This window comes from Aotus nancymaae, unplaced genomic scaffold, assembly GCF_030222135.1.
Source record: "Aotus nancymaae isolate 86718 unplaced genomic scaffold, 86718_ANA_hifiasm-v0.15.2.pri h1tg000017l, whole genome shotgun sequence".
Lineage (NCBI taxonomy): Eukaryota > Metazoa > Chordata > Mammalia > Primates > Aotidae > Aotus > Aotus nancymaae.
The window spans coordinates 12,736,741-12,764,065 of record NW_026988429.1 but is presented as its reverse complement, the minus strand read 5'-3'; the positions used below and the strand labels follow the sequence as shown (position 1 = coordinate 12,764,065).

The window sequence follows — 27,325 nt, the reverse complement described above, 5'->3', positions numbered from 1 at the left end:
CATTACATAATGGTAAAAGGATCAATGCAACAAGAAGAGCTAACAATCCTAAATATACATGCACCCAATACAGGAGCACCCAGATACATAAGACAAGTTCTTAATGACTTATAAAGAGACTTAGCTTCCCACACAATAATAGTGGGAGACTGTAACATCACAATGTCAATATTAGACAGATCAACGAGATAGAAAATTAACAAGGACATCCAGGACTTGAACTCAGACCTGGAACAAGTAAACTTAAAACATTTATAGAACTTTCCACTTCAAATACACAAAACACACATTCTTACCAGTACCATACCACACCTATTCCAAAAGTGACTACATAATTGGAAGCAAATCACTCCTCAATAATTGTATAGCATTTCATAGGTTTAAATGAAATATTGGTTGGCTGCTTGTTTGTTATTTTCTTCCCTTATTCCTTCCTGTCTCCATTGTTAAGCACAATTATTGGCATAAAAGAGGTTTTCAATTCCCATTTTTAGACTGCATTCTAGCCTGGGCAATAAAGCAATACTCCCATTCTCTCTCTCCCTCTTTCTCTTCCTTTTCTTCCTCTTCTTCATTCTTTTTTTTTTTCTTTCTCTCTTCCTTTTTCTTCAAAAAAATAAAAATAAAATAAAATAAAATAAAATACTAATAGACACCTACTCTAATTCCCAGGGTAAAGCTGTTGGCATGAACCCATTTGTGTAATATAGTTTATCTGTATTTCTATATATATGAAACCAGGTACAAAATGTTAACAGTAATCATTTCTGAGATTTGGGAATTATATCGTCTTCTTTAAACTTTTCTGATTGTATAAACTGTTTCTACAAAGTCATTTTCACATAGTTTCTCATAGGACAAGAAACAGATATGTGCGTATATATATACATACACCATTTCTTACCTTCTACCAATAAAGATATTTAGAAACACTCACCATTCTGGATTTTATTGTCACTTCTTGTACAACAGCTTTCATTATCTACTTTTACTGAAGATTCCTTTAAATTCTGTGATCGGCAAGCTACAGCTGAAGGTTCTACCTTTTTTCCTGAACAATTATTAGGGCTATCACTATTGACATCTGCTTTCACTTCCGGTGTATTTGAAACATCCGATGTGGAAGGTGCATGTTCTAGGTGCTTCTGCAGTTCAGGAGTATTGGCTATTTCCAATTCTGCCTTAGAAGAAGTCTTTGTAGGTAAGCATTCCTTAGGAAAGCCAGTCAATGGTTGTGGAACAGATTCCAATCTGTTTTCCTGATCAGTGTTTGTTTTAGGCTGGGTACAGCTACCTTTTGGCTCACTCAGAATTTTCAAGTCTCCAGTTCCAATCTGAGAAGACTTTGAGAACAACCCTGCTTTGCAGACATCTGGTTTTGTTCTCAGAACTTCAGACTTTGTATTTGGACAGGAAGAAATTTCCTCTGGTAAACTCTGCTTATGACATCTGAAAAAGATGATATAGAAAGCTAGCATCCAGGCCTCTTTCTATCTCTCGATTATCTTCCCAAAACAAACTATTTGGTTCCCTAGGGTAACCAGTATGAAAGAAAAAGGAAAATTTCTTATATGTTACAGAATTTAGGATAGGTTTCTGTGAGCTGGAGTTAAAAGTCATCAGTCAGTGGTTCTGCAAAAATATCATAAACACTCAGAAAAATAAAACTCTAAATTCTGTCTGCATGTTCTTGTAAATCTTAAGTTAGTTGTACTTCTCACAGACAATGAACTTTAGCTTTCCCTCAAAACAAAATATCGTATGAAACCAAAGAATATACTCAGCAGGTAAGCAGCTCTGTGGTTTATAAGTGTCAAAACTAAAAGTCAAATTTAGAGGCAATTCTGAAAGCTTCTTTCTTCTTCTTCTTTTTTTTTTTTTTTTGTAAATTTCAGAGAAACCTCTGCTAACTCTTTCTTCTAAAATGAAGATTATGTTTGAATTTCAAAGACAAAACTAAGATTCTTGCTACTTGCCAAGAGTCAGAAATTGAATCTCTAGTAAGAGTCAATGTGTTAAGATTAAAATTCGAAAATATGTATGTATATTAGAAATGTTAGAAATCCCTTCAAAGATACTCACACAAAATATAATTAAAAACTAACAATGGGCCAGGTCCAATGGCTCATGCCTATAATCCCAGGATTCTGGGAGGGCAAGATGAGAGGACTGCTTGAGGCCAGGAGTTCAAGATCAGACTGGGAAAAATAGCAAGACCCCCATCTCTACAAAAAAATTAAAAATTAGCCTGGTGTGGTGGTGCATGCCTGTAGTCCCAACTACTTGGGAGGCTGAGGCAAGAGGATCACTTGAGCCCAGGAGTTCAAGGCTCCAGTAAGCTTTGACTGTACCACTGCAAATGCACTCCAGCCTAGGAACAGAGCAAGATCCTAAGAAAAAAACCTCAAAAAACAAAAACAAAAAACTGGCAGCAGCACAAAACCCTTTTCTGCTATGAACATGTAAGCAGCCATAACAGGGAATAATTTCATTCTTGTTTGTTCAGTGATCAGAACACATAGCAAATAGAATAGCTGACTGATTACTCGGTTATTTACAGAATGATTTGGTATTTTCCCTGTATATCTTAATGGGAATAGCCTTGAAGAACTTTTGTTTCTTGGAAATTCATCTTACAGTTCTTTCTCCAAAAAATACAAAGTCCTTTTTTCCTATTATACTTTTTTGTTCCTGCCTCTAACAAAGAATTTCATCCTGGAGAAGAATTTTTCACTTAAAGACTCATATGAAAAATCTTTCCTTGGATATCACTGAACTTCCTAATGTTCCCTCCCTTTCTATTTTGAAGACTGCTCCTCCTCCTGTTTGCCACATGGCCATCCTCGAAGTTCTATCCCAGGCTGCCTATTTTTTCCCAGTGAACCAGTGTGATCAACCACTCTTCTACCTTTCTGCAGCAGTCTTCTAAATCTACTTTTCTATACCATAGTCTCTCTGACCTGTATCTTAGGTCTGTATCAAATGCCTGCCTACACAGGCCACTATCACTTCCCAAAAGAGATCTTTCTCTGAAAATTACTTGTTCTGTCAACCTTGTACCTACTTTAAATTTCTGGTTAAACTTTACATTTCTTACTCATTTTCTTCCTCTATAAGTTAGTAACAGTACCACCTACAGCTATTGCTTTCTCATTTCTATTATTCTTAGAATCCTCTCTACTGCCACATTTCTCAACTATACTTGGGTCAACTCATGTCGAGGCTGAGAAGAATCTCTCACTGTAACCATGCCTCACTGCTTCTTCACATTCCCACTGACCTCAGTCTTCCATGTACAACCAATCTATTCCCTTTTCTTTGAAAGAAGACACCTGTTCTATAAATGTCTGTAATATTTCAATTGATCCTTCTCACTACATCAAGATAGTCTCTTTTCTCATGCCCCCTTTCACTTCTATACCATTTTCCATATTGCTCTGCGTACCTTCTACACTTTTCACCTCCAAAAGCATCTATCCATCTTTTCTTTCAGAAACTCTACTGAAAAACCTCCCTGGACAACCAGAGATAAAAACAATGAGCCATTACTGAAATAGTTTATTATTATAATTAAACATCTTTAACAAATCACTACTCACCCTTGAGGAATTTTTGCTCCAAGGTTAGGTGGAGAGTTGGCAGCCTGGGGAGTACTTTGCTGTCTTGGGTCCTTACTAGGGGGAGTTGCTGCAGTACAGCCAAGCAGTATCTCCTTAAAAACTGTTGTAGGTACAGACTGTACAGTACACATACTGGGAGAGGCCTAGAAGATATTAAACCAACAGATATTAAAAGGAAGTTAATAGTTAGGAAATAATGAAATGCTATCAAATTTAAGATCATTTGCTTGATACTAAACAAGCACAGTACCACAGCCAAATAAAAAGAAACAGGAAAGTAAAACAAGTGATTAAGTACAAAATGAAGGACTTTAAGGCTGTAAATAAATCACTCCAGCTTTTCACAAAACTTAAGTCTTCCTATGAAGGATCACAAGCTTATCTTTTTCAGACCTCTGAATCATTGTGCCAGGAAAACAGTCAGGTGGCAATTACTTTAATAAACGCAATGCAGAGGTGAACTTTTAATTAACAGTTTTAAATGGTGGCAGCTTCACATGCATTCACTTTGGCATGACTTGAGTGCCCACCACCCACTTACTGCATAGTTTGGCAGAAGACCAGACCACATAGGACTCTTGAAGGCAGTGATGCCTACTGGGTACCAAGATAAGCTTTTGCAATGCAATAAAGGTTGAGGACACAGTTCTTACTCTTATGTGGCTCATCAAGTCACAAAAGTCATCTCAAGCTGCAAAAAATATCAACTTATAACAGGCCTGTGGTCAAAATTGGGAAACCTGTCCCCATTCCCTTTTCAGGTAATTTTATCTTTACAATAATTAAGTATTGAATCCACTTCTTAACAGTTTATACCATTCACAAAAATAAACCTCCCACCATGAAAAAAGAAAGAAGAGATAAACTCAAGACAACTAGTCTATGGCTGAAACAGGTGAAACCAATTGACCCATTTCACCAGGTTTCTCACATGTGCTTAAAATTTTAAGTCATATACTTTTCTCAATAATCTCCTGCCTTACCACCAAATCTAAACTTGAAGAATCTACAAAGTTTCATCCTCTAGTTATTAACTTCCGAAGTTTAATGTACAACTTCCATTAATAGTTTTTTTGTTGTTTTGTTTTTTGTTTTTGAGACAGAGTCTCACTCTGTCACCCAGGCTAATAGTGCAGTGGCATCATCTTGGTTCACTGCAACCTCTGCCTCCTGGGTTCTAGCAATTCTCATGCCTTAGCCTCCGGAGTAGCTGGGATTACAGGCATGCGCCACCATGCTCGGCGAATTTTTTGTATTTTTAGTAGGGATAGGATTTTGCTATGTTAGGCAGGCTTCTCTCCAACTCCTGGCCTCAAGTATCTACCTGTCTTGGTCTCCCAAAGTGCTTGGATTACAGGCATGAGCCACTGTGCCTAGCCAGCAGGTTTTTAAAACCTCACAATTTTGAATATATTTATATGTATCTCTACTCATGAATCTTTTTCTCAGACATTTACTCTGACAGCCTTGAAAAGACTGCCTAGCATATGCTAAACAGAAATATCTGAAAAATAAGAATTTAATCACTAGCAAAGTTTTGGCATAGTTTCAACTATTTTTAGGCACTAAATTATCTGATCATATATTATACTATTTCAGTCAACTCAATTTTGGTAAAATATTATCTTAATGTTCTCCAGAAGGTGTTATGTTTGGTTTTGGGTGTTTTCTGAGTTTCCTAAACCTTTAAATGAGGAAATTAGTTTATTCCTAAAGTTAATCTGAGGTTAGTCTCCCAAAGTTTAATTGCCAAATCATTTCGAAATGCATATTCAAGGCTCAATTTTACCAATTATGTTTCCTCGCATTGATCACCTCCCTTATTTTGACTGTGTTTAGAGTTGATGCACTAATACCTTTCCTTAAGTTACTCTCCCAAAAGCAACACACTTAAGAAATTTGGATGATAAACCTAAGTATAAATTTTTACTCTATATAAGATTTATTAAGCTGCTTAAGTAAAAAAAAAAAACCATCTAATTTCCCATATGTAATCAATAAACCAATAAATCTTGACTCTATTTGCAAAGTATGTGTTGAATCTACCCATTTCTTTCCATGCCACCACTACCATCTTTTCCCTAAGCTACACATCTCCTAACCAACCTTCCTTCCATTCTTGTTGGATCATCTGCATCCTACCCAAAATCTCTTCTACCACAGAACAATCTCTATAAAACATAAACCAAATAAGATCAAGCAGTCCACTGCCTGCCTACAGGAATCCCATGTGGTCCAGTCTCCTATCCACTTCTGCCCCTCCTCCCCCCATCTCTTTCATTGCTCCCCTTGCTCACAGTACTCCAACTACACTGGCTTCCATTCTCATCTCCTAGTGTTCTGAGCCCTTTCTTGCCTGGGCCTTGTACTTGTTATCTCTCTCGCTACATCATTTTCAGTGGCTGGTTGGTTCTATTTCTTCACCCTCGAGTCTGTTAAAATGTCTCCCTCTCAGAATTTGATTACTCTTTTCTAAAGTAGCATCCCAAAAGCTGTCCCTTACTCTTTATCATATTCCTGTGTACACCTTTTATAGCACTTATCACACTATGAAAGTACCTTTCACTTATTTATTTTCAGTCTCCTCACAATGGGACACATACTCTTTATGAGCAGAGGCCCTGCTCTTGTGCCCACTCTGTTATACCTCATAAAACCAAACATACAGTGGATGCTCAATAAATAAGACTGGTGGAATGAACATATGAATGAGTGAATGCTGTCAGCAAATAACATTAGCTATAAATCAATAACTCTTATGAGTTACCTCAAGTGATAGGAAGTGATGATCACCACTGTAGATCAGTTTAGCATACGCTAAATATGCAATAAATATTTGTTGGAAGGAGGGATGGAGGAGCAGAAGGAAGGAGGAAAGGAGGAAAGAAAGAAGAAATCTGCTATTTTTACAAGGGTGATTCACCACACGAAGGAAAAGGTTTGGAGAGCAGTAGCAACAGCACAGTGATTAAGAGTACTACATTCTGGTGTTAGACTTTGGTTTGAAATTCAGTCTCTAACACTTCCTAGCACTGTCTTTCTATGAAGCATACTTTATAGGGTTGTGCTTTACCATAGTGCCTGGCACTAAAATCAATTTTAGAGATGAGCTGTCTTAAAGCAGAAAAACACTGTAAAAATTTTCTCAGTCCTGTCACCCTGTGAAGTAGCATAACTTAGCATGCTTTTCCTTTAAGAAACTGAAGTATTTCCCGCTACAACTTTCCTAAGGTTTAGCTCAACAGGAACAGGACTCCAATTCCCAAACCCATGTTCATGAGTGCACCTCTGCCCTGGTCTCTGACTCAACAAAGGGTCAAAGTTTCTTCTTACCTGAAGAGTTTTCCCTGAAGGTCTTCTATACCAGTCATGGCAATAGTTCCCCCTGCCAGCAGATGGAGATAATATAATTGAGTGTATGATAGTATTCTAAAAAGGACAGTGCTGGCTCACACTCCTCAGCAGACTCTTTCCCAATTAACCAGGCAACGTCGTAACTCTGAGGAATAGTCTGCTAGGCAGAGAAGACCTTCAAGGAGCCAGCTATCACTGGCAAACAGGTTTATCTTAACCAAAAGTATTCATCAAAGCAGTCAAGAGTCTTGCCTACCTAATCCAAAATGCCTGTCTTCCAAAGACCACCCTAAAAGTGCCAGTCCAATGCATCTGGGATGTGAAAACACAGTGAGAATCGTGCTGAGTGTGTTACTTTACTCACCTTTCACTTATACATTTCAAAAACTTTCTTTCCCCACTGCTCCCTTTATCTCCCCAACCCTCTTAAAATCTAGGCCAGGCCAGTGTTTCCAAAACTTGTCTGATTAGAAGAATCATTCAGAATGAAAGTATTTGCCAATATGGAATAATAATTATAATACACTATAAGGGAATCGAGGAGGCTACAAGAGTAAGGTTTTTAGTTTTAAAAAACTAACGAAAAAAAAAACCCAGGCCTCCGTGATATATACAGGGGGAAAAAAGAGATAGGAGGAACGTATTCCAAAATGTAAACAGAGAGTCTCTGAGAAGTATGATTATAAGTGATGATTCTTTACTATAATTTTCTAGGTTAACCAAAAATTTTAAAATGAGATGAGCTTTGTAATCAAAAAAATATTTTCAAAAACTTCTAAAACCTAGGTAAAAATCTACCACCTTCAACTTCCTTTAGAATGACACAACTAGCATCGAGCTTAAGAGGTGCAACATACATTTTTAAAACACTCAACTTAGTTTCTCATTTTAGATGCAGAAGGTAAGAAACTTACCTCCAGGCTACAGGGCAGGCTTATTTTTTTAATAGCTTCTAATGTGCCCAACATTCAGCTCAATAGCACACATAGTATGAGCAACATGTTGAGAAAGATTAAAATATAATGTTCCCTGCCCTGTAAGAATTTGGGTCAAGGAGACAGGATCACATATGTCTATACGCCCACATTTTACAAGTACCTCCTTGAAGGTTACAAATTTACTTGTTCAATCACCTTTCTCATCACTGACACACTCGACACTCTGAAGAACTGGCACCTTCCCCAACAGGAGGTTCCCACTGACCTCAGTTATGCTTGCACCCCAGACTGATCCCTCCACTATCCAACAGGATACACCATTCCTATTCCCGACCCCTCTTCCTCAGCACATCTCGTAGCTCAGCTCTCCTTTTCATCATACTCCTGTTTATACTGACACATTCCCCATGACAGGCAACACCCAACCAACTCCTCTGAACTGCTATTTACTACTTCTAACTCTAGATTGCCAACAATTTCTCTAATGTTAAAATCTGACATAAAGAAATTATTACTCTATCCTGTTTATCTCTCAGCTTTCTAATACTATGGATTATTTGACAATATCATCTCTGAGCTTGACATCCTGTGTGTAGTCCTGGCCACATTACTTACCCAGAGGCTTACTATCCATTCCCTTCTAGACTAGAGACCGCTATTCCTCACTAGCTCAGCCCCTTTCTATACTGAGAGACTATACAGTATCATAAATATTTGAGTGACCATGTCACTTGAGCCACCTAAGCTAGAACTGTCATGTTCTATGAGGTAGACATTTCATTTGTTCTACCTACTTCATTAGCTATACATTTCTTTGCTTTCTCAGTCCTAACACCTAGTCTTTCACCAAATCCAATGAATGCTGTCTCCTAAATAGCTCTCCATCCCCTCAGCTATTTCCTCACCTCACCTCTGTTTATGATGGGCAATACAACTAACCTAATCAGTGCACTTTTTCTATTCTCATCTCCTTCCCTCATCCATCATCTACAAACCTCAATCAATCCCTGAACTGAAAACCCCTGAACACCCCAGACATTCCCTCTTCATCTGCAGCATAAAACCCAAACTTCCTATCTCTGACCCTGCTTCTCTTTCTCCATGCCTCCTGTGCTCCAACCACAGTGAAACATTTGCCCTTCAGCAAAGAAGACACATCCTCCCTATCTGAGAGGTTCTGCCCAAGCTGCTTCTCGAGGCACCTGCAGAGCTCCTGCCCAGAGCATTTCCCCAGCACCTGTGGGAGCCCTTTGGAAGTCTGTCCTCCTCACTGTCCTGTGGACTCTGAGACAGGAACTCCAGATACTTTTCAAGCTCCAGGACCAAGTATCCACCACACAGTGAGTACTTAATACGGTAATTGTGGTTTCTTGAATGGATGTACTTTAAATCACCTTGTAAACTTTAAGGCAAAAATGAAAGGCAGTAAGACTGATTTCCATAATTACCTCTTCATTCTTTCATAAACAACCTGAGCCTCCACTCAAGAGGACAAAGCCTATTTACCATTCAAAAGAAGACAGAGGCTTCAGACACTTTGGTTTACAAAGCTTTTGGTTATCAAAGTTCCTGTTGCCTATACACAGGCAAAAGATTCAAAAAAGCCAATTAACCATCCTAGCTACACAGACTCAAGTGTTTGTGTGCACAGTGCTAGCTTTGGTTCTAGTTGATGCTGTAGTCCAGTCTGCTCTTAATCAAGAAACCTAGATTTATTCATTGACCCTGGCCCACTCCCCATGCCATTTTTCCTGGCCTTGCTCCCCGAGACCTCAAGGTTCTCTTTCAAATGCTGGCAACAATCTTAACATTAGTTTGGTCAGTATTTAAATTTTGAACTCCAGCCTGGGGCGGAGCACCATAAAAGTGTTTTTGATAATTATAACACAGGAAACTATCCACGTGACAAGTGCATTCGGATTCCTAAGGTGCGAAAAAGTTATTTGTACTGTAACAGATCCTAATGATTTAACTCACCTAAAAGAGAAATAGTCTTGGTCCAAATGGTAACTATTTCAGAAAAGAATTAAATCTGGTACTTGAACCCACAGTAGTATTCATAAAAGCCTCTACTTTTCTGGACAGAAATTAGTAATGGCAAACCAATCACTTCCCTTGAAATACTAGGATACTTGCTTACCCAATCAAAATTTCTTATTATTGAGAAGGTGAGGGTCCTATTTCAATACCCAATCTACTCAGAATGCTAAGGCTCCTTCCCTCTTTTCGTGCCAGGCATTGACATGCACAACTCAATTGACCTTTAAGAACACTTCCACATGGCGTAATTGTGAAATCTATTGAGAATCTCCAGCAAATACCAAAAAATGAAACTTTTTAACATAAAATAGTAAACTATAAACTTATATTATCTCCATCTGCTTCGGTGTAGGAATTATGGCCAAGATCTGGAACTAGCAAAGAGCAGACAGCTATATAACACTAAAAAATTGGCCATGCAGCCGGAGGCAGTAGCTCACTCACGACTGTAATCTCAGCACTTTAGGAAGCTGAGGTGAGAGGATCGCTTGAGCCCAGGAATTTAAGACCAGTCTGGTCAACATAGCAAGACTCTGTCTCTAAAAAAAACCACAAAAATTAGCCAGGTGTCATGCATGGCACATGCCTGGAGTCCCAGCTACTGTGGAGGCAGGAGTTAAAGGCTACAGTAAGCTCTGATTGCACCACTGCACTCCAGCCTGGAGTCTCTCTCTTAAAAAATATAAATAATTAAATAAATAATAATTTTAAAAAAACTAGCCATGCAATGTTAGAGTTAAGGAAAGCTTTATACAAGTGACAAAGATGAATGAAGGTTACCTCAGAGCAAGATTTTGCTTGTTTGGAAACCAGGGTTCCACTACTCTCAGAAGACTTGCGTTTTACAGCTCCAATTCTTGCAGAATTACCTAAAATATTTAAAAATAGGTAAGTTGGCTCACCTGTCTCTCTTATTGTGGGAAGGCGGAAGTAGAAGAAAAAAGATTTTAATAAATAACGTATCTTACCACATGTCACAAGGTTATCGTGTACAACTTCAACATGAATCAGTGATGGATCAACAATTTTCAGTGCTGGAATCTTAAAAATAAATAAAACAAAGATACTGGAAAATAAAAAATGCTCAAGAATATATTGAAAAATCTGTCTCATTAACATAACAATAGGAGTTTCTTATGAATAATTTCTTCTTAAAACAATTGTAATTATTTCTACCCTATAAAATAATAAAGATATTTCATGCCTAAAAAATCATAAATGCTTTGTATAGTCATCATGCTCTGTTGAGTTATCTTACAAGGAGTTATCATTGTCTTTACCTCCTCACAGTTGACTTGAAGAGTTTTTGATGCTGGGTTTCCATTTACAACAGTTGCTGAAAACCACTGAGTAGACGGGTCCAAGCTATAAATTTTTACTTCTGAACCAACTAAGTTTTTGTCACCTAAAAAAAAAAATTCTTAGAGCAATTTGCATTATCTCCCAATAGCATCATCATCCAGGACAATCTTTTCCTAAGTCTTTTTTTAAAAAAGTGCAAAAGTAAACATTAAAAGAATCACTATAAACATAAGATGACTGACATTTCAGAAAAGCTGGGAGAAAATTTAAACTTTTTATTTTGGATCAGACCAAAGTAGTACTAGACAATTCATCAAAACCTCACTCACTGTCCTGTGTGGTTTTAGAGGAATCAAATTCAGGAACCCCCACAGAAATGCTATGTCTGATAATTTTAAAAACACAGAAAAAAAAAGTATGATTGTAGAAACTCAGTAACATAAATGGGAAGGTAAGGCATATCGAATTAACGCCTTAACAATTTTATAAGGCTGATATTCCAAATATATCAAATTCCACATCAAAATATAGCTGACCTTTAAAAATACCCACTTCACTGTTTTGTTTTTGTTTTTATATAGTGTCTTGCTCTGTCACCCAGGCTAGGGTGTAGCAGGATAATCAGGGCTCACTGCAGCCTTGACCTCCTGGGCTCAAGTGATCCTCCTGCCTCAGCCTCCTGAGCAGCTGGGATTACAGGTATGTGCCACCACACCGGGCTAATTTTTTAAAAATGTTTTGTAGAGATTGATGTCTCCCTGTGTTGCCCAGGCTGGTCTTGAACTCCTATCCTAGGTTCAAGCAATCCTCCCACCTTGGACCTCCCAAATTGCCGGGATTACAGGCTTGAGCAACTGTGCCTGGCCCAACTTTACTTTTAGTTTCCTTTAATCCATGAACTTTCCAAAGTTCAGAGATTTTAGCATCAAACACATTTTATTAATTTTAAATTTTAATATTCTTAAAATTTTATTTTAGAAAAAAAAGTAAGAAATGGCTGGGCATGATGGCTCACATTTGGCAGGCAGATCACTTAAGGCCAGGAGTTTGAGACCAGCCTGACCAACGCGGTGAAATGGTGAAACCTCGTCTCTACTATAAATACAAAACTAAGCCGGGTATGGTGGTGCACACCTGTAGTCCTAGCTACGTGGAAGGCAGGGGTTGCAGTAAGCCAAGACAGTGCCACTGCACTCCAGCCTGGGAGCAAGACTCTGACTCAAAAAAAGAAAGAAAAAGAAAAAAAGAAATTTCAATCAGCAAATGAATGAGAGGCTAAACCCTGGCTTCTCACAAGCTAATTACTGGTCAACTCATGAACTATCACCACTAGGTAATGCACATACCTTTTAAAAGATGGCTTTCATCTAAATGCTTTACAATCAAAGCTTGAAATTCTTTACTGACAATCTGATTATCCGTAAGAGAAAGTCGAAGATTGTTTACATCCTGAAAAGTGAAAGATCATTACATATTAAGAGTAACAGTTAATAAGAAGAGTTATTTAAATTCCAATGGGCTATTTCAACTGGTTAATCAGATGGGTTAAAGCAGTGTTAACAAACCACGTGATAGCCCAAACCATTCCAATTCCAAATGGCTCAAAATGTCCTAAACCATCAAATGATCACAGCTATAAGGCAGACTTAAGTAAAGGCACCCCAAGCTAGAAGCATGAGAAGTATTAAGAGTGGCTCAAAGCATAATTTCAAATATGACTAACTTTGGCTATGGGAAAATAAGCAAGCAAACAGCTGGTCAGTCCAAGCAAAAACCACTCTATATCCTAAATATTGGGGATGGGGAAATCACAGATCTAAATCCAAGGGGCAAAAAACACAGATAAGACACACAAGAGACAGATTTGTGTGGTCAATTCACTGCAATTACTGTTTGTTTGTCTTTCTTTTATATAACAAAGTGCATGTGCTATATAATACACTGTGTAATCTCCTAGCAGGGGCAGATGACCGTAACTGAGAGTTACTTTATTCATCAATCAGAAAAATGTTTCCTTAATCAATGTTCTCCAAACTTTCTGACACAACGTAAAGATTAACTCCAGAGGTACACATTATCTCTTTCCATCAAACTCCACTGATAATGGGCAGCCCTTTTTTTCCATGTTCGCATTAGTGAACCCGTGGCTGTGCCCAGTGGCCACTCTGGGGATGAGCATGCATGCACCCAGGATGGCAATTTTAGGGAAAATCTTGAACCAGAACTCAGCCTGGTTACCTAGGCCAAAACCGTACTTTCTAAGGCCCATTAAAGCTGACCAAGCTTTGGCTCCCTTTCTGATGATAAACTGCTATTTTTAACAAATAACTCACTTCACACAGATTCATTTAACCTGACTCGCATTACAAATACACTCTTTTTTACAAAAAGAGAGGTTGGGGGACAAACAGAAAATCTGAATGAATAGCCTAAGGCTTCAGAGTAAGCCAGTTCTGAAATATTCAATTCTTGGCAGCAGCTCCATTCTTGGCACTACTCCACAGTCTCCTGGCTTTGTGTGCACACCCAGTTATGATAAATGTAATACAGAAACTGTCAATAGGAATAACCTGCCAAACCAAATTCTAGCAGGGCAAAGAAAAAAGTGCTAAACACAGAAGCCCTTCCAATATTAGGCCTTTATGCTTTTCTGCCACTGTTGAAATGACAGTGACCAAGAATGGTTCATCCATTTTTCCCCCACTGGGAAAGATAACTAGTCTGTTAGGGAGAGAAGCTGTGCTGGAAAAATGTATTTCTTTCGCCAAGTAACATTAGACAAACCTAGAGTCTCCAGGAGAGATCAACATTAATTACCAGAATGGGTTAGTTTTTGTTTTTCTCTCATGCATGCATTGCTTATGCAATTTCAAAAAATTTAATTGTATTCTACAATTTCTACTACAAGATGAACATGTACATATTAATGGAGAGAGCCGCAAAGGGCTTCAATAAAGTAGAAAAATATTAGGCTGCCCAGAAGAGTTCTAGGGCTCAACAGAAGTGTGAGATAGTTGTCCAGATACCTTATCTTTTTCTCACCCACAGATAACTGAGTGAAATTCAATCTAAAGACAGACCCTAAGTTTCAGTCCCAACTTTTGCATATGCCAAATGATTTTCAGGTGCTCTGTGCGTTTAAAGCAAGTATCTTACTGGGGTAATCACATCCCACAATGTGGAATTTTGTACAGCCTGATGTGATCACCCATATATATGAGATGATTCTCTGAAGTACTAAACTTTGAACAGTCATCATCTGTAAAAGTCAACATCACCAATTATAGTTCTCCCAGTTAATTACATATTCATATTGTATTAATAACAACACTCACACTGATGGCTCACAGCACCGCTCCCTAAGAACAAATATAAACTTAATAATTTAGATGTTTCTTTTTCAATCCCAAGAAACAAAACTAGAGTTCTACCTTAACTGAAAAGGTTAAATACAGGAAAGATGCAAACATCTCAGTAAACAAAACTAAGAAAAAAATTCCTTTTATCGCTCAGTAAAGCAAAATATCCACAATCTCCCTGTATGTTACTTGATTTCTGCAAGCAAGTCATCTTCCTTTCAAGGCAAGAAAAATATCAAGATGGGTACTTAACATATGAAGGTAACCTGTGTCTGAAATTAACTAAGTGAAAGCATGTTCCTCTGTTCCATTTACTTAAACATTATAAAATAAGGTTCAGATTATGAACCCTGTTTTCACTCACTTTCCAGATGATGGAAGTATGGATGAGACTCAAGTAGAGGGAAGGCCAGTGCTTTGGGCTTCCCAATGTAGGTTCGGCAACCCAGTAACAACAGACCCCAAACTGTTTTTAGTAAATAGGTTTTATAGTTCTATACACCAAAGAAACAAGTCAGGTATGAAGTCGCAAAACAGAAGGGGGTAAATAAGATTATTAAGCTTTATGAATGTTATCTAAAAGATGAATACTATAATATAAACATTATTCTGAGGGTGGTGATCTGTGGAGGTAAATTAATCTGTGTGCTCTTCCTCTTCCAATATTTTCATAACAAATAATCACATGGGCAAGACCCAGGAGCCTAAATGTGGAAAAAGGTGGAAGTTTTACAAAGAGTTTGTGTGTGTGTGCACGCACACATGCACATGGCACAATCTATTCTCATCATTTGCAGTGTCTGTTAATAAAATGTTTTTTGCAGCTTGCAAAAAACTGAACCATTGCTCCTAGGGGAAAACAGGCGTAGGTTCCTTCAAGCCTCTGGTCACATTTTCATCAAGCAATTGACACACAATCTTGTTTTATGTGTTTCTGTTGAAAGACATCTTATTTAACATATACTGCTTATGCACTAACCTTGAATTCACAGCCAAAAGCACTATAACTCACAGATGAACGAATCTTATCTAATACATGTATTTTGTTTGTTCTTACGACACATCATAGCACTTCAGCACTGTTTTGGGGGGCCATTTTAAACAGTGAACTCACCAAAAAAAACCAAAAACTACAAAAATGCAGCATTAAATAGATGGCAAAAAGCACACCTGTTATACAGCATAAGTGAAACAATGCAGAACATCACCTTATTTGACCTTAGCTGGGAGCTGGGAACCTGCATCACGCAACTCAAATTGTTTGCAGCTCTGCACATACTGGTGAATGACCATGAACCACCACAAGTATTAATTTGGGATTACAAACATATTTTAGCCAGTAGGTAAATTCACAAACATAAAATCTACAAATAATGAAGACTGCTTATATATATGTATGCATGAGTGTACATGTATGCATGCACATATATGTATATAAATAAGTCTAGTTTTAAATATTATTTTCATATCACCTAAGTGTTTCCACACACAAACACCATCAACTATAGTACCCTTGTCCTTTCAACCATAAATGGACAGCACTAATCCAAAAGCTAACATTGAGGAATGATGTGTAACACCTAACTGCTGATGGGACAGGTTCTTTTCTGTTAGGTATTTAAAATAGAGCAATAAACATCAATACAGCTGGCCACTGTACTGATGAAAAAACACAGATTTTCTTCCACTTCTGCCACCCCTGCCACCTTCTGTTAGGTATTCAAATTAGAGCAATCAACATCAATACAGTTGGCCACTATATTGATGAAAAAGACAGATTTTTCTTCCACTTCTGCCACCCCTGAGATAGCAAGACTGACAGCCTACTCAACATGAAGACAAGGATAAAAACCTTTATAATGATCTATTTCCACTTAATGAATAGTAAATGTATGCTGCTTATGATTTTAATAACATTTTCTTTTATCTAGCTTATTTTACTGTAGGAATACAATACGTAATACATATATAAAATATATGTTAACCAACAGTTTATCAAGAAGGCTTCTGGTCAACAGTAAGTTATTAGTAAACTTCGGAGGGAATCAAAGTTATATGTAGATGTTTTACTGTGCAAGGGGTCAGCATCCTTAATACCCACACTTTTCAAGATTCAACTGTATTTTATTTCTCATGTTAAAGGACTTCGTATTTCTGTTTCTATGGTTTACTACAGTTTCTATGTTTTACCTGTATAGGCTTCAAAAGGTCTTTAGAAAGAAATGCTCTTTGTTGATCTCCCAGAAATCGAATAGAAGTTATGGATCCCAAACCAGCTTTGTCCAACAGAGGTTTGTACATCTAAAACAAAAGAAAACTTTAGCATCATAAAGTTTAGCACTTTAGCATTGTAACTGCTGTCAGCATAATTTTCTTAAAATAGGAACTGGCAATTTTCCATACACACAGCAAGTGACAAAGTCAATAAATTTTTTTATTTACTGCAAGTTATCTCATAACAATTATGTAGCTACAGAGCATACAATTTTTATTCAAACCCAATAATTTAACCCAGATATATTAATGACTCCAGTTTGGGAGTCATTAACATATAGGACTGGATCCAGAGATTCATGATTTCCCAAAAATTTATGTAAAAAATATTTGTATGCATACTTTTCTGGGCAAACAGGCCCGTGTTTTTAACCAGTTATTAATAACTGGTGAAAAAAATACAAAGAGCAAAATAAAACTTTAACCACAACCCTACATCTCTCAAGAATCTTCACAGCCCTCTTTTCACTTCTGGGTAAAATCTTAACTTTGCTGACACCATATGCAGGGCCCTTCACAATCTTATCAGCCTTCAACCATTCTTCCAGCCTTTCCAAACCATCCAGATCTGACCTTTCCTCCTTGAAGCAACAGCTCAAGTCCTATAAAGCCTAAAGTATCCTCTCCAGACAGTGCTCACTCTTCTCTTCGATTGCACCACACTTTACAATGTGGATAAAGCACAATCATATAATGACTTATAGCATCTTTGAAGACAAAAAATTTAATAAGCCAGAGGGAAACTTAAAGATCAAAAGATTAAGACTGGAAATCCTACAGGGAGCAAGGCAACAGCTACTATTTGGCTCCGGGTTATTGCTGCCATAAGAAACTGTCATAAGGCTTCAGTGTTGCCAATAACTTATAGATTTTTTAAGAGACAGTGGAAATCTAGATTTTTAGATGCATTCTCCACATTTTTTAAAGTAGGCAATTAATTCAAATTTTCTGAAATTACTGTGAGGGCCAAACCAAACAGATCTGTATGTTTGCATATGACTGCTGGTTTCTGCCTTCTGACTTAGACATTCCCACTACTACCTCCATCCCCATTTGTCATGTGAACGTGAGATCCAACAAAGTCAAGGGACTCACCCAGAGCTGCAGAGTTCCTAAAAGGGCTGACAGGAGATCCTGGGAGCTTTTTCTGACTTTCTGGCATTACATTTATATTTTCCTTCTTTTACCCACAATGGATAAAGTGCCCTCTTCTCAGGAGTTCAATAAGCCCAAGTTTTACTCACTATTGCAGGCCACTGTACAATTCGTTCAGAAATTTCAGGTGACTTTCGTTCCGCTAAAATCAAGTTATGCTCTACTAAAAACGCTCTCCTTAGAAGGCTATAGACTTCTATCCATCTTCTTTTCCTCCAAGATTCTCCATCAAATTCCACACACACCTAAACAGACAAAATTAGGGAGGGGGGAAACAGATTCAATTTACAAAAAATAAGCATCACAAATGCCCCAGTTGAACAATACCTTCATTATTCTACTTGAATCATTTATCTGGATGTGCTTTCCCCCTCCCAGCTCCCTCACTTCTCTTCACAGCCCACAATAAAATAATCATACATGAACCAAGCTTTGGCTCCCAACTCACTTCAGGATACAGAGGTCAAGGGCTTTTTGGGCCAGTCTCTGTCCCTAAAGTAACCCCCTGGGAAGCCCGGAAACCAATGAACCTCTACTTAGCAGGTGTTTACATATATAAATTAGACATGTGAACTTTTGGAATTGGAAGACAAAAATTTGAAACTCAAAAGATGAACTTAATAGAATTACACTGTAATTCTATGTTGACAATATAAGTGGATTTAAGATGACTCCTCATCACCACAATCCACCACCTGCTTTTGAATTCCTCTGGAATGAGTAGAATTCAGCACAAAGCCTAATATATAGTGTATCTTCAATATCCTTTTCAGTTGAATAAGCTAAGAAATTTACCACAGAATTTGGAGTCTAAAACTACTCATTTGATCACACAGAAATGAGTGACTAATAAATATAATGACCACAGAGTTTTTCAGAACTAGTTCTAGCTTCTCACATGAAAGTTAAACTACCATGAAATACTGTTTTCCAAGTAATAATGTTTTCTGCTTCTGACCTGCATAACACTTTGAACCCTAAGGCTACAGTTCTTACAACCTGTATAAATATTTCAAGACATTTTAAAAAATCAGTATAAAAGTGGGCTTCTGGGAGTGATCTATGAGTAGGAACTGTTTATAAAACCATAAATGCCAAAGTCATACAAAAGCACAGAAACACTCTAGCTTCCTTAACCCATTATAAATATGCTACCCCTTAACTTATTCTAGGTCCTCTTTAATGCTTTTTATATTCTACCAATTTCAATAGTCCCTCAACAATCAGGGTAAAAATAACTATTTTTGTTTGATTTAAAATTCCTCCTCTTACTAAACAGGTCTCTCATTTTGGTTTCCAGGAATTAGTTAATACATCTATCCTCTATCAAATCTGTTCATAATTTTACAGACATCACTCATATATCCCTTTTCAACCTTCAGTGTATTAACTAGTTAACTTCCATTCATCTGTCAAAACACAATTTGTAAATCCTTTCCTCAAACAACTCTTCCCTTACCAAAGTGCCTTTCTCTCCCAAGAGAGGTCCCTTTACTAATTGAACTCAAAGTTTTGTACTTTTCTGTCTTAGCACTTACCCACACTTTGTATTATTTATTTGTGGTTAGCTGATTGACAAAGTCTAATAGGTCAAAGTCTGTCTCTGCTTTTGCTTACCACTGTATATGTATATGAAATCTAATCGGCACTCAAATACTTGTTAGAACAGATTAATTAATAAATTTCCCTCTGAATTGGGTTCCTATCTTATTTCTCTCATCTGCTTAGAAGGCACTGAATTCCCACATTAGCCCCAATCCCAAACCTTCTCCAGTCTACAGGATAGTTCTTCAAAATCAATGAAATCAAAGATCTACCCTACGCTTCTCAGCCAACAAAACATGCATCCCTAACTTCCCAGGTAACTTTGCCTAGGAAACAACATATCTTCTTGGTATTACAGGTTTTAACTTTGCAGTTATTACTGAATACTTTCCAAATCAGAATGAATGCAAATATGTGAACACTCATGCGGCAAGGCCCATATGTTTCTCCCTGGTTATATGTATTCTATCACTGTAATGAACTAAATGATCTTTCAGAAAGGTGGGTAGAGACAGTTTTCTCATCTATCAGCAATGTGGTATAAGAGGAATAAGCACACACAAATTCTAGACCCAGATTCAGAGAGATTTTGGTTTGAATTCCAGCTACACTGAATCTCTTAGAATGATTTTACATATATAAAATAAAATATGATTACAAAGGAAACCAACTAACCTGCACCCCAAGTTAAGAACCTACACTGAAATCTAAGTTCTCTCAATGTTTTTCAAAATGAAAAAAGTAACAACTATCTCTCATTGCATCATTAGGCATATTTTAAAAGACAGTGTATGTAAAGTGTCCAGCAAGACAACTAGATACTTTTAAAACCTCCATGGTAATTCAAATCTTAACTTTCTCAAGGTATCACTTATTACTTTAGGAGTAAGGGAAAGAGGGTCTTCAACATCATTATCTAATATCTATTCAGCTAAAAAAAAAAAAAGTCCAGGATTAAGATTTTAAATAGTTTCCCAAAACTTAAGCAACATCACAGTTCTTACTAGATCATTATCTAAAGCTTAAGATAACCCTAAACCAAAAGTCAGACAGGGTCCCTATTCACATCCCAATTTTTGAGTGATTTGAAAAAAAAAAAGGTTTAGCTCCTTAAAAACAATTTAAGCTTATGACTTTCAAATATTAGGCTGTGTTAGTCAAAAATTCACATTATCTTTGGTTTGGAATAAGATGACTTCAAAAAATACATAATAAAACCAACAAGTTGTAAGCTTTCTTCAATATTCTTCAAAAATTTCCTATCAAAACCTTATGTCAGTCAGACACCATGACTCACACCTGTAATCCTAGCACTTTAGGAGGCCAAGGCAGAAGGATCACTTGAATCCAGGAGTCTGAAACCAGCCAAGGCAACGTGGGGAAACCTTGTCTCTACAAAAACTACAAAAATTAACCAGGAGTGGTGGTGCACACCTGTGGTCCTAGATACTCGGGAGGCTGAGGTGGGAGGATTGCTTGAGCCCAGGAAGTTGAGGCTGCAGTGAGCTATGATTGCATCACTACACTTCAGCGTGGGTGACAGAGCATGACCCCACTTCCAGAAAAAACAAAGCATCTTTCATTTGTGCCCTGCAGTCTGAGGTTTTACGTTTAAGGACATCCCCCAAAAAAGCCTCTTCTGCAGACATTTCTATAAAAAGACATCTATTTTATTTTTTGAGACAGTCTCACTCTGTTGACCAAGTTGGAAGGCAGTGGGCAATCTCAACTTACTGTATCCTCTGCCTCCCGGATGCAGGTGATTCTCGTGTCTCAGCTTCCCAACTAGCTGGGATTACAGGTGTGCACCACCACAGCTGGCTAATTTTTGTATTTTAAGTAGAGACTGGGTTTCACCATGTTGGCCAGGGTAGTCTTCAACTCCTGACCTCCTGACCAGGTGATCCACCCATCTCAGCCTACCAAAGTTCTGGGATTATAGGCGTGAGCCACTGTGCCTGGCTTAAAAAGACATTTAAATTCAGTAAGAACTAAAGTGACTTGAGCAAGCTTATGCAAGCTGACAGATATAACTAGTTTCTATTCCAAATTGTGTTATTTCACTCATGTTCCTTTGGCCCACAATGAGACATTACTTAGGCTGTGTGACTTCAGAGGCCAAAGAGTCAATTATGATTCACTACCTATAATTTTGGTAACTCTTCTTTTGATAGCCTCTTTTGCAAATGTGTACCTTATTAGCCTATGACATACCTTGACCAAATGCTGGATATTTCAGATTTTTCAAGTTCATGTTTCCCCAACAGTAAATCTCTTTATATGAATTAATATTATATTCAATAAACTAGTATCAAAATCTCCCACTCTTACCATACTCTCACCTCACCTGAGTATATGATTATAATGACCATCAGAAAGACCATGGAAAATGTTTCCAAGTTTAAAAGTAGGAGCACAGAATGACATGGTTCCTGGTCAAGAAATTTTTAATTAGCTGTCTATTCTATGCCCCACACTACCATGCAGAATACCACTTAATTCACTACTCCACAAAAAAATTAATTCCTTATGCTTCCATTTATATCTTCTTATGCTGAAATGTTTGTCTAAAATCCCAAGATCTGGCATTCAATTAAAAGGAGTAAACAATTTTTATACTGTGCTAGTTTTTCATTTTATATGGCTTGACTGGCAGCAGAATCCACTAACACTGAAGATCCAACAGTGTGCAAAAATGAAAGGCTGGGCATTGGTCAAGGCACACAATTGCTGACAATAGCAGGAAATGGTACATAGATGGCAAGAGCTACTTACCTGCTAAGGACACCCCTAAGGACTAAGAAGTCACATTAGACTCAAGGAAAAGGTAGGCTTCAAGGAAGAGAAGGACAAGTTAAGGAAGCAGGGCATTCCCAGCATGTATAATTATGGGAAAAAAATCCGCTAGGAAGCAACTCATTTCATACTCAAGTAGAAAGAGCAACTCATTTCATACTCAAGTAGAATAAAAATAAGATTAAAGCTGTCTTTATAGCCACATCTAATTAAGATCTGTTGTTATTCCAGATGAAGAGAATGCCACTGCCTCATCAGTAGATTCTTTCTATACTGTTTCTCCATAGAAGAGGTAACAATTTTATGATCTCTTCACTTGTTCACTCAAATATTTGAGCATACACTACATGCCAAGCAGTGTTCTAGGTGCTACGGATATACAGGCTAGCAAAATAAAATGCTCTAACCTTGCTCTACCTGAATATCAAAGCCTAGTGTTTAAAGTCTGGAGACAAACTTGGACAAGTTATTTAACTTCTTTGAGCCTCAGTTTTTGACACTAAAAATGTAGTTTACCATTATGAGGATTAAATGAAGTAATTGCCACATAATAACCATTTAATGATTTTTTTTCTTTGCTGAATCCTGATGCAACCATTTAATCATTGTTATCTACTATGTTTATGTCTTCACCTTAACTTTTCTGTAACCAACTACTAGACATAGTATCTTTTTTGTCATCTAAGTAAGTGATTTTGTTACAAAGTCTCTCTAGGCGACACAAAGTTAACAAGCCTTGGCCTCATTATTATCATCCTTAACTAAGCAAGCCAGTCTAGACAGACTTGTATTTGCACTAAAACTAGAAGAATGGTTACATACTACTTGAATGTTATTTATTCTTATTCATCTCAGTCCCTTGCCCCACCCCCTCAAAAACTTAATGCCCCTAAACCCAGGTGTAAGCATGGTCTTAGTTACTTGGCTCCTGCCTGCATCTCACCAAGCACAAATTGGTTTCGGTATTTTGAGCCAGGTGTTCCAGACCAGCCTAGGCAACGAGATTCCCCCCATCTCTAAAAACAAGGTAAAAAAAATCCTATTTTTTGTTAAATGCAACGTGGCCCCCAAACTTAACATCTCCTACTCAACTAAGGAATGTAGTGATAAATCATGACTAGAAAAGAGAGAGTAGACTGGCATCTTACATGAGGGTTGAGTTGTGATGTCTACAAGTAGGGCAAAAATCCAACCTAGCCAAAATTTTCTTGACATGAATTCCCAGTTGTCTCCAGGTTAGGCACCAAAGTGCAGTGGAGAAGACACACAGCCAAATCTGGATTCCCAGCCTCCCTTAGTAGCTAATTATGCAAATCTGGACAAGATTCCTTTTCCTAAATCTATTTCCTTATTCTGAAAATGAAGATATCACCACCTCCTCAAAGGATGGGGGTGGAGGGAGAAGACTTAAAAAATATATACATGTAAAGTTCCTCCTAGATTGCTTGCCTAACCTAACAGGTTCTCAGTCACTGCCAGAGAAGGGCAGGGAACGCCTAGTCTCTCAACATCTGCCAAAGAACTAAAGACTGGAAAGTTTAAATAAGATCTTGTTTCCATTCAAATAACATAAAAACAAATGCACTAGAGAAAATTTTACTTGGCAGGTGAAATAAACCACAACAAGCATGACTGAAATCTAGCAGACAAAGCCTATCTTATGCAGAAAGGTTATAAGCCCCAAGCAAAAGGGTTGGCCATTCTTGTACCACAATATATTCTCTCTATAAATATCACAACCTGATTTGGCAGGAGAATGAGTGGAATGGAGGGGAAAAAAACCAAACCTCACAGCATATGACAGGAGCTCTGTTGTGGCACAGCTCTTGATTACTGGCTGGATGGTTAAGAGGGCAGCTTCTGGAGTGAAACTTCCTGGGTTAAACAAAATACAGGCTATCAGGCTATGTCAATTCCTAGGTATGTGTCCTTGGCAAGATGCTTAAGGTCCCTCAGGCACAGTAGTTTCATCCATAAAACGGGGGCAATATTAGTACCTGCCCCCAAGAACTCCTATAAGGATTAAACGAGATCATGGTTGTGAAGTGCTTGGCACAGAGTTAAATGCTCTTTTGTCACTCCTCCTTTTCAACATGAGACAAAGCACAACATTGAAGCATTAAAAAAGACATAACACCATACCGTTTCCCCACAACTCTGCAGATAAATACCGGTTTGGGCATGCACTGTCACCCTGAAAGTGTTCAAATGAACAGTGTTTTAGAAATCAACATATCAACTGCCAATGCTAAAACTTGCTTCCTTTATTTGACCATAGTTTATGAGAGAGCAAAGATGATGGCCAAGTGAAGATACTGAAACACATCCATTGCGCAGGGTGGAAATATCTTCTGTTCTGACAAGCTTCCTTCAAGTTATCACTACTTTGGAGTCTTTGTTAGGAACCTTTCTTCAGTTATTTTTGCACAAAGGAGTCTTTGTTGGTACCATGGCTTCCTCACTGGTTGTTCCCAGACAATCCTTTCACACCAATACTTCTATTAGGGAGCACAATCAGAATTCATCTGTCTATGAAAAGATCTAACAGAAAAAGGTTCTGAGTGTCACTATGATTTTAAAAAAAAAAAAAAAATCACTGGCGGTACTTGTTCCCAATTCTCTGCCTCCTCCAAAGCGTCCAAGTGTAGTATTTCTAAGTCAGTCCTCCAATATCCCATATATGGGACTGCTCCACCCCATTCCTCCATATATGGTCATATCTCACACCCACCGACAAGCTCATCACAGAAAACCAGGAACCCATTCCTGCCCTGACCCACCATATACGGACAAATACCCACCCTAATACGCCAAACAGAACTTAAGCTCCTCCCTCTACACTAACTTCATTTTTAACAAGTCAAAGTTTTTTGTAAAAGTTGAGTGAATAAGAGGAGCAAACAAACAAAACTATCTGAAAGCACTTCCAAGCACTAACCCTCAATTCTTAATGACTCCAAACGTCACCTACAGGTCCAACCTAACGCTAACAGAAATACCCCTCCTCCTTTGGAGAAAAGATCAGACAGTCCTAGTGGGACACAGCACCGGCATTAATGAAGCGTGTCTGAACAACCCTAAGCCCATTATTAAAGCCAGGCAGTCAAGAGCTGTGGGCCAAACACACCCCGGCTCTACGCAACCATTCCAAAGACTTTCAAGGTGTAGCTTCCTGCACCTTCAGATCAGATGCCAACTTTCTGGTCTCCGTTTTCAGAAAACGGAGGGAGGGGGCCGATGGTCGCGTTACCAAGGTAACTATGAAACGTCCCGCGGCTGAGGCCCGGAGCCGGCTGTACCTTCAGATCCTTCTTAGTAACGTCGGTGTGGGAGACAGCGCGAATGGTCCCGGAGAGCCAGGGCCACTCAGCGACGCGCTCCACGTCCCAGCTGTCGTGGCCGCCGTCGCTGCCGTCGGCTGCGGACAGACTGAGAAATCGCTTCCCCACCAATACCGGCCAACTTTCTCCGAGCGTGAGCACCATGGTTTCCACGCTTGCAGGAAGGGCTCCTCCCTGCAAAAACACAAAAACAAAATGCGACGGGGGCGGCCGGTGGGAGGGGGCCGGGCGGAGACGGCGGGTAGGGCGGGCGGAGGGCGCGGAATCCGCGCGAGGACGCGGCCAGCCCCGGGCGGACCCGCACCGAGCCCCTCTCCGGCGCCCTCCCGCCCCCTGGCGCCCTCCCCCGCCGCACACCCGGGGCCCAGAGCCGCGTGACCCTTGCTCTCCCAAGTTTCGCTTTTCCAACACCTCAAACGCAAACGCAGAGGGACTGAAGGAAGAATTATCTGCGGCTCGAGCGGATTTCAAAGTGTTCAACCCTCATCCCCAAAAAGAAAAGGCCCCCGGTGCAGAAGGCCGGTCCCGGGCAGCCGGGTCCCCGCCTCGGGCGGCCCCGCGAGGGGGGGTGGGCGAGCCTGCGATTCCGCACTTGCCCCGCTGCCCCGCCCCGGCGCCCAGCTCTCTGGCCCCCGACTCCAGGCGCCTGTCCCGCGGGCCTGCGCCGCTGCCAACCCGCGGCAGGGCCGCGCTCTCAGTGCCTTCACCTTTCTTCCCCCTGTCCCCGCAGCCGAGGCCGCGGCGCTCTTACCCCGCCTCCCGCCTCCCTGAGTCACCGGCAGCAGCCGCCGTTTCCAGCCGCCGCCGTTTCCAGCCGCCCAGCCGACTCCAGCACTGACTTCGTTCAAGAGCTCTCACAAGACACGCACAGCCTCCCGGACCCGCCCCCTCAGAACCGCTTCCACCGCTCATTGGCTGAGACACAGGAGCTGGGCGAGGCTCCGGGGAAAACAGACTATCACCATTGGTCAGCATGGCGGGGGCGGGGCCAAAGAAAAAAACAATTCCTTGGCTGCCTCATCCCTTTCCCCTCCCCCTTCCGACTCCCGGGCGACCCCCATTAGGTTAAAGTACACAGAGAATAAGCGAGAGATCCCTCCGCCATAGGCCCATTCTTTCCATTCGTTGCCTCACAGTATGCAAAAAAAAAAAGTCCCGCGAAATTGGTTATCAACTTTGGTGCCCGAAGGAAAATTGCCGTGGCGCACAGATAAGACTGAATGGAGACACCCTGAGCTGTAAGTGCCTATTGAACTGCTCTTCAAATGCGTAGGCTGTCGACCGAAGATGAGCCTTCCACTTGGCGGAAGAATCTCACAGGAAAGGGTGAGGGCGGTGCAGAGTCAGCGGGGGAGGGAAGGGAAGAGAACGTGCGGTTTCAGGCGTACTCAGCTAGAGGGAGGAGCGACAGTGCTCTGGAGGATCGTGCGCAGGCGCCTCGCCGAGCTTGGACTGCTGGGCGAAATGGCCGCGGGAGGCGCAGGCGCACGTGGTGCTGATCATGGAACTTCTAAAGGCCGCCATTTTGAAGGATAAATGAAGAAAGGCATGGAGTCACTGAATAATGACGTTAATTAAATCTGGAGCAAAAGAGACCTTTA

General features: G+C 39.4%; 1 protein-coding gene across 1 annotated transcript in view; it reads right to left on the bottom strand.

Annotated features, from left to right (window-relative positions):
* The window catches only part of KDM3A (lysine demethylase 3A), a 59,454-nt gene extending 32,889 nt beyond the window's left edge, over positions 1 to 26,565 (bottom strand). Inside the window, exons 1-10 of the mRNA XM_012472919.2 lie at positions 26,476 to 26,565; positions 25,683 to 25,898; positions 18,132 to 18,287; positions 16,804 to 16,914; positions 12,601 to 12,703; positions 11,233 to 11,357; positions 10,921 to 10,993; positions 10,733 to 10,821; positions 3,600 to 3,763; positions 938 to 1,449 (exon numbers count right to left, since the gene is read on the bottom strand). Coding sequence (XP_012328342.1) covers positions 938 to 1,449; positions 3,600 to 3,763; positions 10,733 to 10,821; positions 10,921 to 10,993; positions 11,233 to 11,357; positions 12,601 to 12,703; positions 16,804 to 16,914; positions 18,132 to 18,287; positions 25,683 to 25,868 — 1,519 coding nt within the window. The 5' untranslated portion in view covers positions 25,869 to 25,898; positions 26,476 to 26,565. The remainder of the gene's footprint in view (positions 1 to 937; positions 1,450 to 3,599; positions 3,764 to 10,732; positions 10,822 to 10,920; positions 10,994 to 11,232; positions 11,358 to 12,600; positions 12,704 to 16,803; positions 16,915 to 18,131; positions 18,288 to 25,682; positions 25,899 to 26,475) is intronic.
* Between the last annotated feature and the right edge of the window lie 760 nt (positions 26,566 to 27,325).